This window comes from Ursus americanus, chromosome 1 (assembly GCF_024610735.1).
Source record: "Ursus americanus isolate L20-20 chromosome 1, mUrsAme1.1.p, whole genome shotgun sequence".
In the NCBI taxonomy this organism is placed as follows: domain Eukaryota; kingdom Metazoa; phylum Chordata; class Mammalia; order Carnivora; family Ursidae; genus Ursus; species Ursus americanus.
The window spans coordinates 92700520-92717964 of record NC_142127.1 but is presented as its reverse complement, the minus strand read 5'-3'; the positions used below and the strand labels follow the sequence as shown (position 1 = coordinate 92717964).

At 38.8% G+C, this 17445-nt stretch overlaps 1 protein-coding gene across 1 annotated transcript in view; it reads left to right on the top strand.

The window, feature by feature from the left end:
• Positions 1–17445, top strand: part of FARSB (phenylalanyl-tRNA synthetase subunit beta) — a 64843-nt gene that overhangs the window by 29030 nt on the left and 18368 nt on the right. The window contains exons 15-16 of the mRNA XM_045775260.2: positions 3373–3490; positions 14522–14677. Of these exons, the coding sequence (XP_045631216.2) occupies positions 3373–3490; positions 14522–14677 (274 nt within the window). The remainder of the gene's footprint in view (positions 1–3372; positions 3491–14521; positions 14678–17445) is intronic.

Here is a 17445-nt window from a genome sequence, read left to right as displayed (position 1 = left end):
AGGGAGCCTGACTGGGTCTCCATCCCAGGACCCGGAGATCATGACCTGAGCTGAAACCAAGAGTGGGACATTTAACTGACTGAGCCACCCAGGCACCCCTTGTTGACAAATTCTTAACACTTTTTAGTCTTTTCTTGATTGGCCTGCTTGTGTTTTACTTACTTTGCTTGCCCAGTCTTGTTTGAACTCTCCATTTCATTCCCTTCAAATCAGTTGACTTTAATACTATTTTCAGATTTCATCTTTTCTACCCATTTTGTAATAAATGAATCAGCAGCTGTTCCCAGTACCTCCATTAAGTCATTCACTTTGAAAGTAGTTGTTACTTGTTTTTGACCATGCTGCCTCTGTTTTTTTTCAATGGCAGTTTCACACAGAGTTCGGGAATAGTTCAGTGAGAATACGATCTTAGTAAACGTTAGTGATTTACATTCTTAGATTAGGAAATTACTTTGAAGTGCTGTTTTTATTTATAATATCTTTGTTTATTAATGACTTCAGACTATCTCCTCTCTTACTGGTCAGCTCTCATTCTGTTTTTCTTGCACACGCAATTCTTCGATTTTTCTTTAACCCTGGCTTAGAATCAAGGAGAATCTTAGAATTGGGAGGAAATGCTTTCAAGAAAATTTTGTTGTAATATGTGAACTCTGTGACTTGAGATAGTTTTTAGGAATCTTGATTTTCATATCTGTAAAAGCAGGGGAGGGGGTCTCTAAGTTCTAAAAATTTTTAAAGTTCTAAAAATGTTAAAATTTGGATTTTCTTAAAGTTAGATTTAATCTGTACCACTAATGTGGTAGATTAGGGCTAGACTATTTAAAGAGCCAACTGGTGATAATATTCATCAAGTACATAAATTGTTTCTCTGTATTCAGTGTCTGAACTTTGAAGAATTCTTATGCAGTTTGGAAGGATTGTGATAATAAGGTCCACTAGCTTTGTCTACTGCTCTTTAAAGATGCCTGTGGTGTTCTTTTCAATGAGAGATGCTCAAATTCATTTGGGTAGAGGGATTTTTCCGTAAATCTTACTGGGTTTCTATTTGAGTTTATTCCAGATTTTCCTTTTTCTACCAGTTTCATTTATCGAACTTGATAGATTTCTTAAGATGTGGTGATGTTCTGTAGGGTTTACATCCTGTGGAAGGAAAATCAGAACACATTATCACTATAAATAGCTAGGGTTTAGCACACTTTCAGAATCAGTATTTCTGCATAAAATACATTAGATGAGTCCATGTTTTAGAGTGGACAGATTCTGTATTTTACTTCTGCTTTACCGATAATTATGTCCTACCCTTACTAACATGGCTAACAGGTTTCTTTTTATTTATGGTTAAATGTAAAGTTGTTTATGGGCTTGTAACTCAGTTTATTGTTTAAGCCCATTCTTTCTCTTGCATAATTCTTAATTTTGGGCTATTTTCTAACTGTAGATATGTTAGAGAATGGATAAAAGAAAAATGTCAGTTAAAACATGTACATTTTATAATTATGAATGAAATCACAGAATATTCCCACATTCCCCCAAATTAGCAGTAGTATTCCTTAATACTTTTAAATATCCATTGTTGAAATTTTCTCAATTGTCTCAATTTTCTTAATAGTTTGTATGACCTTCATTTGAATCCCAAGGCAAAGTTGATGTGCTTCTTCCGTCTCTTAATCTACAGATTGCCCCTCTGTCCATCTCCCTGTCTCTCTTCCTTTCATTTTCTTCACTGAACAAACTGGGTCATTTGTCCTGTAGAGTTCTCAGTTAGGATGTTTTTAAATACGTTCCAGTGGTCCCCTATATTTCTAGCAAATTGGAAGGTAGATCTAGAAGCTTGATTGGATTCCGGTTTAATTTTTTGTATTGCTGTGAGTTTTAAACAAGGCTGATGTATGAAATGGAAAAAAAACAAAAACAAAAACAGAAACAAAACACTGGGAAAAGCTATTTACAAAGGTAGCTTGTTTATATTCCAGTAAGTTAAGCTTTCTTTTAACATTGTACTTTTATATCTGTGAATGGTTTGGGCACTTTCTCTCCAGTTTTGAAAGTGAGCAATATTTACAAAAGCATGGAGTTGAAGACTACTAGCAGCAGGTGGCAGAGTGAACGTGATTGGAAAGGTTTTCTCTTTTCCCTCAGCACACGTTCTACCACCAAGTCTTCATAGGGGCTTCCTGTTAACGCCTGTAAGATCTAGGAAGGGCCTCTGTTTTAGTCAGAGTGGTCAGGGCAGGCCTCTCTGGGGACCTTTTGAGCAGAGACCTGAAGAAAGTAAGACAGCCACATATGAATCCAGAGGAAGAATGTATGTGGCAGAGGAAGGGAGGAGGCGTGGAGACTGAACGCAGCTTGCGGAGCGTGGCTGCAACCCAGTAAACCAGGGGGAGCAGCAGGCATGGTCGGTGGAGAGGAGACCAGGACCAGATTCAGACAGGACCCCATGCAGGGCATGGATTTCATTCAAAATTTGATGGAAACTTGTTAAATTTTCGAACAGGAGTTTCCTGATCTGATGTAGGCCTTAAAGCATCGCTGTGTGTGGAGAACAGGCTGTTAGGCGGCAGGAGTGGAAGCAGAGAAAGCAGCTTAAGCTCCTGCTGTAGTCTGGGCAAGGGGTGGTGGTGCTGGTGTCTGCTGGAGCCCAGGATCATAACGACGGTGCCCTACCACCGCTCATAAGCTCTTCTGGGAACATGATGTGTTGAAAGCTAACCTGTCTCACATGGCTTAGAATGAGAAATTTGAGACAAAAGTAGGGAAGTTGTTTTGGGGGGTTTTTTTGTTTTTAGAACTAGGATGTGTGTTTGTATTTCTTTGGCTACTAAGCTGAAAACTGTGGTCACAGCTTGCCCATGGCAGCTGTGTAATTTTTTTAGTGCTACATATTTGTGTTCTGTTTTCTCATTGTTGTGATATTTTAATTGCATTTACATTTTCCCTGGCCTTGGTTTTTAAGAATTTGATTAATATATATTTCATCTATTTAAATACTTGCATTTTTTGTAATCTCCTTCAATTACTTTATAAAATAAAGCAGGATATTAAAATTTACATATTTGCAATCTTAAAAGCTAACTTTAATTTTAAAAATGATAATAGAATAACCAGTCCTAGATACAGGCATTGTATTTATATTTGTTTCTCAATTTTTGATTAGGTCTTAACGATTTTTCATTTTGTAAGTTTGGAAGCCAGAATATTTTCAGTTTTTTGTCTTGGAATTTATAATTAAAAATGATTTGAACATTTACATATTGCATTTTCCAGAAGAGTGTTATTACTGGGAAGCTGTTGAGTTCTTTTGGCCTTGTCTTAAACCAAGTCTGTTTGGGTTCTTATTTGGTCAGTGCAATTTCATGTCTTCTCCTGTAGGTGGCACGCACTACCCTTCTTCCTGGCCTCCTAAAGACCATAGCTGCGAATCGGAAGATGCCCCTTCCTCTGAAACTGTTTGAAATCTCTGACATCGTAGTAAAAGATTCTAGCAGAGGTAAGAATGAGTACACTTGGATTTGTGCACTTAAAGCATGTTATTATAAGAATCTCAGCTTTATGTAAAAGTGGACAGTATAACCACCCCGGTGAATCCAGCACCCATCTTCAGCAGTTACCAGCACATGGCCAGTCTTCTTTCATCTGTACGCCAACCTACTCCCCCGTGTTAGTTTGATGTAATTCTTAGACCTCCTACTGTTTCACAGCAAACACTTTAGTATGTATTTCCAAAAGAGTTCTATATATATCTAAAAGATAAAAGACACCACTTTTGTTTTTTAAAAATAACCCAACACTGTTTTATCATCAAACATACAGCTAGTGTTTAAATTTTCCTAATTGTTTCATGAACTTAGTTTTCATGATTGACTGATATGAATCCATCCAAGCAAGATATTCAGATATTTTGTTGCTCTCTTTTTTCTTTTAGTAGAAGGCAAATCTTAAAAAACTTAACATTTATGAAGAAACCTATTAAAACCTCAACTTGAAAAGTACTGTGGAACATTTTTTTTTATCTTGTGATTTATGTGCATATCATTTTAAGGTACTTTGATGTCTTGTCATCTAGTTTAGCATTAGCTATTCATCGTTCTTGTAGTAGTCATAAGTGTGTTTGACCAGTTTTTGCCTGAAGAATAGGCTGGACTTGTTAGTATAGCAAGTTGCTCGGTCTACCATTTGGAACTCCGGTTATTTAATAAACCTATATTTAGGTAGTACTTAAATCTGATTGCCAAGGATGTCTGTCCAATTCAAACTTCTGTCTTCAGACTTAGACAACAAGTCTGTTTGGAGCTGCATATGAGGTCATTTCTTGGTAGCAGTGCCATCAGCTGACAGCATTGCTGGCAGTATTTCTCTGGTTCCCTGAATTTAACAGTTCAAGTCCTAACCGTGTTTATTCAGGAGTTTTACTCCAGACTGCAAAATTCAGAGTGTGTTCCTCTGAATCCGTTGACAACAGCGAAGGCCTTTTCCCCATTTACTCCTGAAGAGGAGAATACGGCGTTATTCCAACTACCCAGAGTAGTTAAGGACTATTGACTGTAAACCAGCCTGTCTTCAGAAGTAGATACTATAGGCCTGTCCACTTGACTGTAATGTGGAGCTTCCATAGCGAACTCTTCAGCCGAAGCTGGATTCTATCTGCTCTCCAGTATGCAGCCTTATCGTCAATTAACGGCATCACCTTGCATTTGTATGGTGCTTTATACTTAAAAAAATTTTTTTAAATATACCTTTTCTCTTGTGATTGTTAATCTATCTCTTTGAGGCAGATGGAACCAAAAAATATTGTCCCCACTTAATATGTAGGAAAACTAAGAAAAGTAGTAATTTGCCCCAAGGCTGCATACATTTTGGACTTAGAGGTAGGGCCAGAATTGGTCTCTGTGCGTGTATCCTTAGAAAACAAAAGTTTATTTTAATATCCGTCTGTGTAGAATTTTCTTTGGGTGGTCAACTGTGGTAGGAATCAAAACATTTTCAGTGCCAGCAATAAGTAGTTCTGAGGGTTCTTGTGCCTCAAATCCTCCTTTGGAACAGGTACCAAAGAATTTGTTATGATTTTAGTGTCAATTTTTTTCTGTTTCTGACTCCTTTCCTTTCATCTTTAACTCTTTGAATTGTAGGTTTTGATCCTTGGCGATCCAAACATTTACAAATATAGGATTAGGTTAATTATACCAAGTTTCCTCAAAAGTTTAATATATTTGGGTGTTCCCAGGTTGGGGGCATAACTATTTACAATTGTAAGATCTTGTTGGATAGACCCCCTAGATCACGATATAGTGCCCTTCTTCATTTCTTGTTCCACTCTTTGGTTTAAAATCTAGTTTAGTGTAAGTATGGCTACTCCAGCTTGCTTTTGTGATGTCTGTTAGCATGATAAATGGTTCTCCATCCACTTGCTTTCAATCTGCAGGTGTTTTTAGGTATAAAATGCATCTAAGTTTCCTCAAAAGTTGTATAATATTTCAGCAGTAGGCTTCCTCCCTAATGGCAAGGACTCCCCAGAGGGCTCTGGTACTAGTGCGGTAGGCCATCATTTAATGAGTCACCCTGGTGAGAACTCCAGAAACCCAGTCTGTATGCTTCTTAACCCAGATTTGGATTTCTGCTGCACTTTCTTTCATTAGAAGGAATAGTTTTCATCTCTGTAGCAGACCTCTCTTATTTGGGTCTTTAGTTGTGATTATTCTGTTTTCCCTACAGGAACATTTTTAACTGACACTACTTTTGCCTGTTGTCTTGCACTCATGGTTTATTTTATCCAAAATTTTCTATCCCATCAATGGGATTTGAGGAATAAGAGGTTAATGTGCTCAATAAGTTTACCATCTTGAAAACCTAAGTTTGCTTCTGAGTGGGTTTTCTCTTAAGGTAGGCCTGGATTTTATGTTGTAACAGGTAGCTTTTCTGATGGATTATTCTACATATGTTCAAGCGGACTCTCTACTTGTCGTTCGGTGTACATAGAAGGTTCTATGGGAAAGGCAGCGTAGCACCACGGATATAAGACTGCACATACCACCAGAGTACTTGGTTTTGAGTCACGGTTCTGCCACTTACGAGTTGCTGAACTTTGGACAATTTATGTGATCTCTCTATGCCTGTTTTCTCATCTGTTGCAGTGGGGATGACCAGATTTTTGGTAAGGATTAAATGAAATTGCATTTTGAAAAGTTCGAGCCACGTCATAAGCACTGTTTGGTGTCTGCTCTTACCGTTAGAGTATTAGCAGTCCCTAAGGCCCTAAGTACTTAGCATCCTGGTCTATGGTAATTTTCTGTGAGAGTGACTTGGAAACCTTTGGCCATTACAGGGTTAATGTCACCTTGCTGACACTAAAAATGAGGCACTTGGGGCTCATTTTTATCCTAACTTGATTTAAGTGGCTTTTCTTCTGTTGTGCACTATCTTTTTTAGGGTCTGAGAACCAAAATGTACTGATGGGGCAATTTACTCAAAAACAGGAATATTGTGTTTTCAGTAATTCATCACCCACTTCTCTTCAATGAATTGAGCATATATGTTTTTACCACCTTTCAAGCCAGTAAGCATTTTTCTATTGGATTTACATCAGCCATTTCCTTGTAAATCTTCAAACTGTTTTGAAAAGGAAAAATCTAGGTCATTAAAAGTGAAATGATAGAGGAGTTTTCCAGTAATGTATAACATCCTAGATTTTCATTAGTGGGGGCCATACCCAAAGTACTGGTTCAGAAGGGGAGAGATGTGTGGCAAGGGTGAGCAAGACAGTCTCATTCATTGCACTGGTAGAAAGGTCCTTTTGAGTTCCTTTTCTTTGCTAGGGTCTGCTTGAAATATGAGTTTCCCATCTTGAGGGAGACTGGTGAGTAGGTTTTCATAGGTAGGGCTCTGAGGGAGCACACAAGGGGCCCTGATAGCACAGAGAAGGAATGACAGTTGCCACTGACATGTTTTTTAACATTAAGGAAAACCCCGACTCTGCCTGTCAGATAGGCAAGTGTGTCTTCCACAGTGGAAATGAAAAAGGAAGCTATGCTGGATTTCAGTATGCCTCCCCCAAGTTTTGTTTGGCTTACCTTCCTGTAAGAATAAATGAAAGCCTACTAGCCCGTTTTCATGCTTGACCTCACTGGACAGTTTCTTATGCTCTCATGGACTTGTTGACTGACTGTCCATGTTGTGAAACTGTCAGGCCCGCTGCCTGTTTAGCGACTAAGTCAGGCACACGTCTCAGATAGTGAGACTTCCACTCGGAGTCCAACACATTCCGATTCTTTAAGGCTGCGCCAGTCACTGCATTTATTGAGCTGTAAGATCCAGAGTTGCTGCCTCATTGTTAAAAATTAGTCATGACTCCAGAAACTAAGCTGGTTTATCCCTTTTGGGCAGAGTGGCATGTGTCTTTGGAATGAGAAGTTAAAGGCAGACTCTGCTGTGGGGTAAATTTTCAGCGTTATGATGGAAGGCAGTAGAAGCAGCCCAGGAGCTATCGAATCAGGCTGCTGTGTGATTTGATTGGTTTCAGTTGTTCATACTTAAGTTTGGTGTCAAGAATAACTCAACTATAAGCAAAATAGTAAATTACTTTAGAGGAGCAAAGGACCTATTTGTAAATTACTAATCTTTGTGCCCAGAAAAGCAACTATATTTTGCAAAGTCCAACATTCTGGCTTTTATTAAAAGCACATTGAATTCTGCCATCACAGTTTATTCCATGATGGTCCCTGAAGCTGCCAGCATGCCTAGAACCTCACTGAGATGGCAGGAGAAAACACATCACCGGTTTGGGTCTAAATTTAAAAGGAACCGTAGCTTAAGAAAGATGACTTAGTTTGGCTCTGTAAAGGGTACAGGGTCGCTTAGATTTAGCGTGATACAGTCATCCAGTTGTCAATTTGACATAGATCTGTAGAGAATCTTGATAATCAAATCACCATGCACTTTAGTTTGGACTAGTCACTTAGAGACTTTTGGGTTTTAATATTATAGTAAATGGAGTAGGTTACAGGCCCTTGACCACTTGGATGGCTCCAGCTACCTCACTTGCCTTGGCACACGTGCTCACTGCAAGCCTTCGCTTTTTGCTCAGACCATTCCCACTTTCTCCAAAGCATTGCTACATCCTGGTACAAGTTGCATTTTCTCTGCCTCCCCCCGCCCCAAATTGTTCTGGTAGTTTCTAAAATGTCACGTACTTCCTGAAGCTTTTCTTTTTCTTATTTGAGAGAGAAAAAGAGAGAGGGCACACAAGCATGAGCAGGGGGAGGGGCAGAAGGAGAGGGAGAGAATCTCTAGCAGACTCCCCCTGAGTGCAGAGCCCGGCGTGGGGCTCAATCCCACGACCCTGAGATTATGACCTGAGCCGAAGTCAAGACTCAGATGCTTAACTGACTGAGTCACCCAGTGCCCCTTCCTGTAGCTTTTCTAAATCAGAATGATCTACTTCTTATCCTGACTTGTTTAAATGTGGAAATCCAGAGCCTCTTTTTAACAGTAATCACAATATATAAGATTCTTGACTGTTTTTCGTCCTTGGGCCAATGTGACTGTGTCGAACATAAATAAGTCACTGATCTAGGATTTGGTTTGTTCTTCCAGTTTGCTCTCTGTACCGTTCATGATCTGTCTTATATTGTAACTTACTGAATGTAGGGGCTGGATCTCTATAGTTTTTTCTATAATTCTTTGCTTGATAAAGAGCTCAATAATAAGCGTTTTCATTATGAGCTTGTGAAATACTTAGGCTCTGAGAGATTGTCCGTTAATTCTGTAGCCATCAAATAATGGAAGATTATCTAGCATCCACATGTGGAATGCAGTTTTCTGAAGAGAGCTTATGTCATCAGTCTGGATTAATTTAATTTTACTACTTCATATTTTTGGCATGTAGAATTTCCAATTAATAATTCAAAAAATATGGGTGTAAGGAACATTGACATTAACAATATTTGAAGTAGCATCATTCTCTTTTATGATGGCATCTTAACTGTAAATAACATCATTTTTAATATGGAAAGTTATTTTAGTACATTTGGTTCCACATAGTTAAAATCTGCAAACGTGAGTATAATATGCTCTGTCATGCATTGCATACCGTATTTTTTTAATAGATAAAATCCATTCCAGGTTATGTTAACTAAAAGCCAACCCATAAGGTTATAACTTTTTCCTTCATGCTTCGAGAAGGTCAGATTTTTCCCCCCTCACATTAGTTTCTTGGCTTTCAGCATTTACTGTACTGTACTTTGGTGTTCTAATACAGAAATCTTAAGAAAAATTGTTCTTACGTTTTATGTTCATAAGATTGTACCACCTTTAAGAACTTTCATAGATATATATTAAGAGCAATTCTGTTCTTTTCACATTAAAAAAAATACACATATCCAACTTCTCCTTAATTCTGCTCTTATAATTAGTTGCCAGATATTTTCTATGCATATGCAACCATATGTTTTACATTTCTCTGTATAGCCATAGATACAGATAAATTCTTTCTAGTGTTGGGGCACCTGGGTGGCTCAGTCGATTAAGCATCTGCCTTGGGCTCAGATCCTGGTCCTGGGGTCCTGGGATCGAGTCCCATGTCCAGCTCCCTGCTCAGTAGGGAGTCTGCTTCTCCCTCTGCCTCTCCCCCCTCCTATGCTTGCCCTCTCTCTCAAATAAATAAAATCTTTACAAAAAATACTTTCTAGTGTTTTTACACAAATGGAATCATGGTTTACCTCTCCTGTGCTTTACCTTTTGCCTATGAGCATATTCTGTCCATCTCATTCTTTTTAATGGCTTTATAATATCCCATAATATGGATGCATTATAATTCAGACTATTATGATGAATATTTAGATTGCAGCCAGGTTTTTGCCAACATGTCTGTTGTAATGAATATCCTTGTACTCTTAAAATAATTTGTATTCGTAGAAATAGAATTGTTCAGTCCATAGGTAAGCACATTAAATGCTTGCTGTCTTAAATTCTCTTCCATAAAGGGCTTATTATTATTATTTTTTTATTTTAACAAACTTGCAACCCTACCATCAGTGTGTAAAGGTTCCTATTTCACACATTAGTTTTTAAGGTGTATGTCTTCACAGGATTCTTGTAGCTGAATCATTTAATATTACACTGAAATTCTTCAGGAGGTAATGTAAAATTTGCCACATTAGCTATAGTCTCTTGGGTACCAATATTAAAGAAATGGATGGAATGGATTAAAAATCAGGGTGCCTCTTTCTCAGTCTTAGCCATACTACTAATCTCATGATCCATATCAGCCACTGATTACTTTGGAAGCCTTTTTTAGTTTTTCAGTAGACTGTCTCCTAGCATCTGTATTTGGGCCTTCAGGTGAATATGAGAATAGAAGTAAAGTCGTTTTCTCAAACTCTGCCTTTTTCCAGGCTGTCCATATACAGTATCACCTAACACCCTTAATTTGCTTCTTATCATTGGTACTTTGGTGAAAGAGGATCTACACAAAGCAGGAGCCTGTTTGAAAAATTTTAATTTTAGGCAATAGTTTTACTTTATTAAGGAACATCATGTATCATCCTTTTTTTTCCTCCTCTTTTAGAAAATCATTTGGCGTGTTCTTTTAGCTTAGGGAATTGTAGCCAGCCACCCCGCCCCCCTTTGGGTGGTTTAGATCAGCCTCTCCGGGCAGTACTTTGAAGTCTGTGAAATACATTGGTAATTTAGGCTGACATACTTGGCAGGCCCATTTAAAAAGCAGAATTGTTTGGTGGCATGACACAAGAGGTCTGTTAACGGAGTTATAAAGAACTGAGGCATTTCCAGCAAACCCTTGTTTTGGCATGAAATTGAAATAGTTCTTACTTTGTGGCATGCAGTGAGTGAGCTTCCTGTGATGTAATATGGTCCCTCGGTGCAGAATACGAAGAAATGAGAATTTTACTCTACCTAGCAGTTTCTCCAAGGAGGGATGGGCGGAACTGAATATGTGGTATTTCCTCCTTTAATTCAGTTCGGCTACAGCAAAGGGAATATCTTAGTGAGATGGGAGGAAGCAAGTCTAGAGTGGTAACGCTTGGGAAAGGTAGAAAAAATGGCCAGTCAGTGGTAGGAGTTGGAGGGGTCGCTTAAATAGTTTAATTCTTACAGTAGGTTTAGTACAAGGCCCTAAAAATCTGCGGCTTTTCTTAAAAATATTGCAGAATTGAATCCAGAAATATATAGCTCATTTGTCTGTATGTGTGTTATGTAATCATCCTGAAACCTTTCTTGAATAGATTATAATTTAAGTCCTGTATTATTGTAAGTTCGTTATTCTAATTATCAGGATCACTCAAGTTGTTCTAAATTCTAAGTCTTTAAACCAGCTGTTGCTCCTCTTATCAGAAAGGTAAGTTTTGGGGCGCCTGGGTGGCACAGCGGTTAAGCGTCTGCCTTCGGCTCAGGGCATGATCCCGGTGTTACGGGATCGAGCCCCACATCAGGCTCCTCCGCTATGAGCCTGCTTCTTCCTCTCCCGCTCCCCTGTTTGTGTTCCCTCTCTCGCTGGCTGTCTCTATCTCTGTTGAATAAATAAATAAAATCTTTAAAAAAAAAAAAAAAAAAAGAAAGGTAAGTTTTACATGGTTTGGAAGTCAGGAAAGAAGTATTCCAAGACACAAAGGTCACCAAAATAAAGCTTCCAGTTTATGCTGCTAAGCTGTCTGAATGCTGGCATTACTGTTGGGCTCTTCTTTCCCAGCAAAGATGGAACAACAAAGTAGTTTGAATACATGTCTGTGTATTAAAGTGGAAGCATGTGACACCAACAAATGGGTACCACATGGCAGAGAAACCCAGGAGCAAGTCAGTAATATGAAAGGGATAATTTAGTTCTGTTTCATTTCATTTTTTTCCCTTCAGGGAGTATACGTGTATACGCGAGCGTGTGTGTGTGTGTGTGTGTTGTTCCTGCGGAGAAATCAAGCCCCTCATTTGAGTTTATGCGTGTGGTTGGTTTAGTGAGGTTTTATGCCTGCCTGGTTTTAATATTAATCTTTATTCTTACACCTTCAGTTAGAGCATTTAGATACCAAATTTCTTTATTCTTGCAAATGGAAATGATAGAGAGTGACAGTGGTACAGAACTCCCTTTCCTACATCAGTGGACTCTTGTGCTGACTTAGAATGTGGCCCACTGGCTGGGCCTGGTCTTGTGTGTGTGTGTGTGTGTATGTGTGTGTGTGTGTGTGTGTGTGTGTGTGTGTGCACTTGCATGCTTAACCTCCCTTTCCAGGCTTTATTCATTTATTCAAAAATTCATTGTTGAGGGTTGAGTCTGTGTAGGCCCTGTGCTGGCTTTGACCGCATCCCTCCAGGAGTACCTAGAGCCGAGGGCCTTGAATGTGGTAGGCACTAAGAAATGTTACATGGTAAGAACAGTTATTTCTTCACGTGTGTTCAGTCAGAAGTTTAATAACTCTGAACATACTTCCCATGAATTACAATATTGTTGATGGCTAGAAACTTTAGTTTAAGGACTTCAAAAATATAACACTTGAGAATACTAAAATATGTGTCCTATCAAAACCATTTCAAGAATGTACATTTTGACTATATTAAGTAGGTGTGTATCTATCCATAAGTTTGCTCTTAGAAGTTTTCATCTAAGTCCATCAGAGAGTTTGTCCTCTAAATCCTTTAGAGACTTAGAGATTTTCAGTGTTTAGTAGATGATACTGGTCAAATTCTGCTTTCATAACTTATTAGCTGTGTAATTAATTAGTTAGCTCTAGCCAGTTGGCTTGCCACTGGGCAAAATCTTTCTGAGCCTTTGTTTCTCCATCTTATTTTTCCTACCCTATTTTATAGGGATAATAAAACCAACTTTACATGATTGTCTTGAAAATTAAATAAGATTATAGATAGATTTATAAGTGCTAAGTACCTAGCACATAGTAGATAATCAGTATGTTAGTTTCACGTTTCGCCCCATTTATGTGCTCACTTTTATATTACTTTAGTAGTATAGTGTCTTAAAATACCCATGTTTTATTTGGATAGCTGGAAGGTAAAAGACATTTTACATTTTGTCAATGGGAATGGCTATGGGAATAAATCTGTGGAAGAACTTTTGTTTGGTACATGCTAATATAAAGTAGATTATTTTCAGTTCCCCCCAGATATTATTTTGTTTTTTCTCTTTTTGTAATCTTAACAGCAAAATGAAGTCAATATTCATTGTTTGTGTCAAAGCAGTGGTCTCCTTTGGAATTAAAGGGCCACAAGTGTATATATCTTTTAAGATTAAATACTCACTGTTGAATTTGAGTTTCCCTTTATGTGCTATGCACTTTTTTTTTTTTTGAGAAGGGGCTTTAATAAAGTTTCAGATCTTTGTAACCATGACTACAAGATACAAAATAGCTCTGACCTGACCAAACACCACTCGTCACATTTTTCCCCCACATCTAACCCCTAGGCAGCCACTGTCTGTTCTCAGTTGCTATTGTTGTGCCTTTTCCAGAATGTCCAAAAAATGCTCTTATATGTAGGCCTTTGAGACTGGCTTCTTTCATTCAGTAAAATGCCCTTGAGATTCATCTAAGATGTCAAGTCTGTTAATAGTTTGTTCCTTTTTATTGCTGAGTAGTATTCCAGTGTGTGAAGAACAGGATGTGTTCATACGGTCACTGGCAGGGTTCTTTTGAGTGCTGCAAGTCTGTCTGAAAACAGCACATCTTGTAAGTTCTGATTTTCAAAGTAGAATAATATATCCTAATCAAGGAGCAACTGGAAAATAGATGAGACTCTGCTCAAATACAACTTTTGTTGACATTTAGGTATATTTCTCTTCCATCTTTTTCCTGTGTGTAGAGATTTTTTTAGCTTATTTTTGCATTGTTGTGTTTCTTACCTTCCTCTATTGCTTTTTTTCATGTTTTAATTGTATGTAACGTATGGTTTAAGAAGATTGTAAAGCAAATACTACAATGACCATCCAAACTAATAGAATGTTGCGGTATCTTAAGCTTCTTGTAAGGCTCTTCCCCATCATATCATTTCTCTTGGAGTAATCACTGTCCTAATTTTTGTGATAGTTATTCCCTTCTTCACTTCATGGTTTTCCAAGCTGTGTTTGTGTGTGGTTTTTGTTGTTGTTGTTTTTTTGAAGATTTTATTTATTTGACAGAGCAAGAGAGCACAAGCAGGGGGAGCAGGGGGAACAGTAGAGGGTGAGGGAGAAGCAGGCTCCCCGCTGAGCAGGGATCCTGATGTGGGACTCGATCCCAGGACCCTGAGATCATGACCTGAGCTGAAGGCAGACGCTTAACCATCTGAGCCACCCAGGCACCCCGCTATGTGTGTTTTTTAAAGAGTATAGTGTAATTTTGACTTTTTTTCAACTTAATGGTCTCTTCCCCCCTCCCCCCCCCCCCAATTTACTATGAGTAATTGCTCTAGTGGATAGGATATTTTGGATAGGATATTCTTAGGTTTCATAAAGATGCTTTTTAGGCCCATAGTACTTTCTTAAGTAATGGTCACCGTGGCCTTGTGGCCAATTCTTTTATTTTTTCAGATGTAGGTGCAAGAAACTACAGGCATCTCTGTGCTGTTTATTACAACAAGAATCCTGGGTTCGAGATAATCCATGGGTTACTGGACAGAATCATGCAGTTGCTTAATGTGCCTCCTGGTGAAAAGAAGGGCGGATATGTGATCAAAGCATCAGAAGGTAAGACTGATCGGCCAAATCCAGAGTTAGTGATAACGTAATGAAGAGTCCAGACCCTATTTTTGATAGTTTTTTCGGTTTGATTGGGGTGGGGAGGTGGGAAATAGAACTTCATTTCATTTAATTTTTAGTATTTTCCAGAAAACATTCCTTTTTCATGCAGCATCTTAGGAAACTAGTCTTCTAGTTCTGCACAAAATACTTTTGTTCAAACTGAGTGTGGTAGCCCCTAGTTACTGGCACTATCAAGCTCCCAGCACCATGGTGAGACTTCTGAACTCAGGAGTCCAAACTGGAAGCTGGGAGAACCTGACCTGATGATGTGCACTCAGAAGCCGCCTGTCCTCGAGGCCTATAAGGCAAAAGAAAAACCTGACACGTTATCCTGAGACTTCACGTGTTCATCAAGTCCTAAGGTTGATTGAGGAAGAGTGACATTCCTCCTGTCTAAAAGCCCAAGTGCAGTGAAATGTGTTGGGGAGTTTCAGTTAGGCCAACCAGACAGAGTCTATGTGCTGCTGATGTGCCTACTTCTCCTGGTGTGAGGCGTTCTGGAGTTTTTGCTTTTAGTATCCCAGTAGTTTGAATCTGAGTTTGTTTTGTTAGACTAGAAACAACTTGAAAGAAATATTCGACCCCTCGTTTCTACTGCTTACCTGACAGTTTTTTATCATTATTTGGCCGTTACATATAGTGGTGTGAGTTTTGTTGGAAGATGTATTTTTGTTTTTCTTCGATTTATTTTTCTTAGTCCTCATAGATTATTTTTTGTAGTTGATTTGTTTTAATATTTTGTTTTTACTTGAAGACTTCTCTGAAAATGCAATAATTCTGAAATATATGGGCCTTTTATAGGTTAAAGATATGTTAGGTTATTTATTTTTTTTAATAAAATTGAGAGATTAAATATGTCCAGGAGTTACTGTTTTCTTCCACATCTCTCATTAGTGATTATGCAGTGAAACTTGTGTTATCCTTCTAGAACTCTGGAGTGTTAAAACTGGAGCTTAGAGTTCAGCAAGTCCAATGTCCTGGTTTGACAGGTGAAGGAACCAGCACTGGGCAAGTCGGGTGAGAGGGGCTGCGTGTCGGGTGGAGAACCCAGGCTCCTGCTGCCCAGTGCCCCCGCCCCCCCCCCCAGCACCAACTTGCCTGCCTTCACAGTGCCTTTACTTACTCCTTCACCAGTTTGCTCTTCCAGAGTTCTGTTTTAAGATACGGTCCTCCGGATGAATAGCAGCCTGAAAACTGATGTGGCACATCTTCTTTACCTTCTGAAGTCTTAGAATCTTCGCTTCATAAACAGATTAACTGGATGAAAGTCAGTTCTCTGAAACAGATTATGCCATGTATATGAGCTCTAATTTTTTTTTTTTCTTCAAAGGTTTCAGAGAGCTGAAATGGTAAATTGGAGCATAAACTATTATGGATAGGATACTTAAACATTTTTTTAAATTAACATATGTATTATTTCAGGGGTATAGGTCTGTGATTCATCAGTCTTATATAATACCCGGTGCTCATTACAACACATACCCTCCCCAATGTCCATCACCCACCTGCCGCATCCCCCACCCCCCTCCCCTCTAGTAACCCTCAGTTTGTTTCCTAAGATTAAGAGTCTCTCATGGTTTGTCTCTCTCTCTGATTTCGTCTTGTTTCATTTTTTTTCTCTCTTCCCCTATGATCCTGTCCTATGCCTTGTTTCTTAAATTCCACAAATCAGTGAGATCATATGATAATTGTCTTTATCCGATTGACTTATTTCACTTAGCATAATACTCTCTAGTTCCATCCACATTGTTGCAAATGGCAAGATTTCATTTTTGATGGCTCCATAATATTCCACTGTGTGTGTGTGTGTAATATATATACACCACATCTTCTTTTGGATAGGATATTCTTAGGTATAACTTTTGTATTAATGATATTTCTGTAAACCACAAACCAATGTCTTCATATTATTGCCTCTCTAGCCTCAGTAGGCTCCTTAGACATTTATTTCTCACAGAAATCTGAGTTCCTAGTCATGAGGCAGGTTTCAGGAAGACCAGGATGAGGACAGGCCCTGCTCTCCAGGCACCTGTGGAGGGGCAGGGGGTTGGGGGGAGCGCTACATACCGACTCTCACTCCATGCTGCTCCTTATGACAAGTGTCTTGAGGTTTCCAAAGAGGGAAATAGTGCAACTTGAGGGCATCTGGGAGAGCATTAACGAGCTTCTGGGCAGTCAGATGGGCATTTGAAGGAAGGAGTGGGTGGAGACAGAAAAGCACGGCAGCTGTGGGAGCAAAGACAAATATGGGAAACATGGCCTAGTGCAGTTTGGTTTGACTGTATGGTGAGGAAGCTTAGGACTATATTTAGCATCTTGGATGCTGGAATAAGGGATTTTAGCTAAGTGGGAGAAAAATACTGAAGTTTTTGTTTTGTTGGTCTGTTTTGTTTTTGTTTTTTAAGCAAGTAAGTGATACGACTTAGATCTGTGCATGCAAGGGATGAATCTGGCAACAATATGGAGGTTGGGTGGCAGAGAGAGTTGGGGTAGAGAGAATGGTTGGAAGGTATTGGAGTGTGTATACTATGGTAGAGTATACACTAAACTGTAATAGTGAGGATGGGGACTTGAAACTTGAACTTCAGTGTCGGGTGTAGCTATTCCAAGGAGAAGAATGATTTAAGAAACTTCTGGAAAGTAGGAGCTGCAGCACTTAGCATTTGGAAAATTTCATGATATGTGCCGCTTGGAACTTTTATAATAACAGCTAA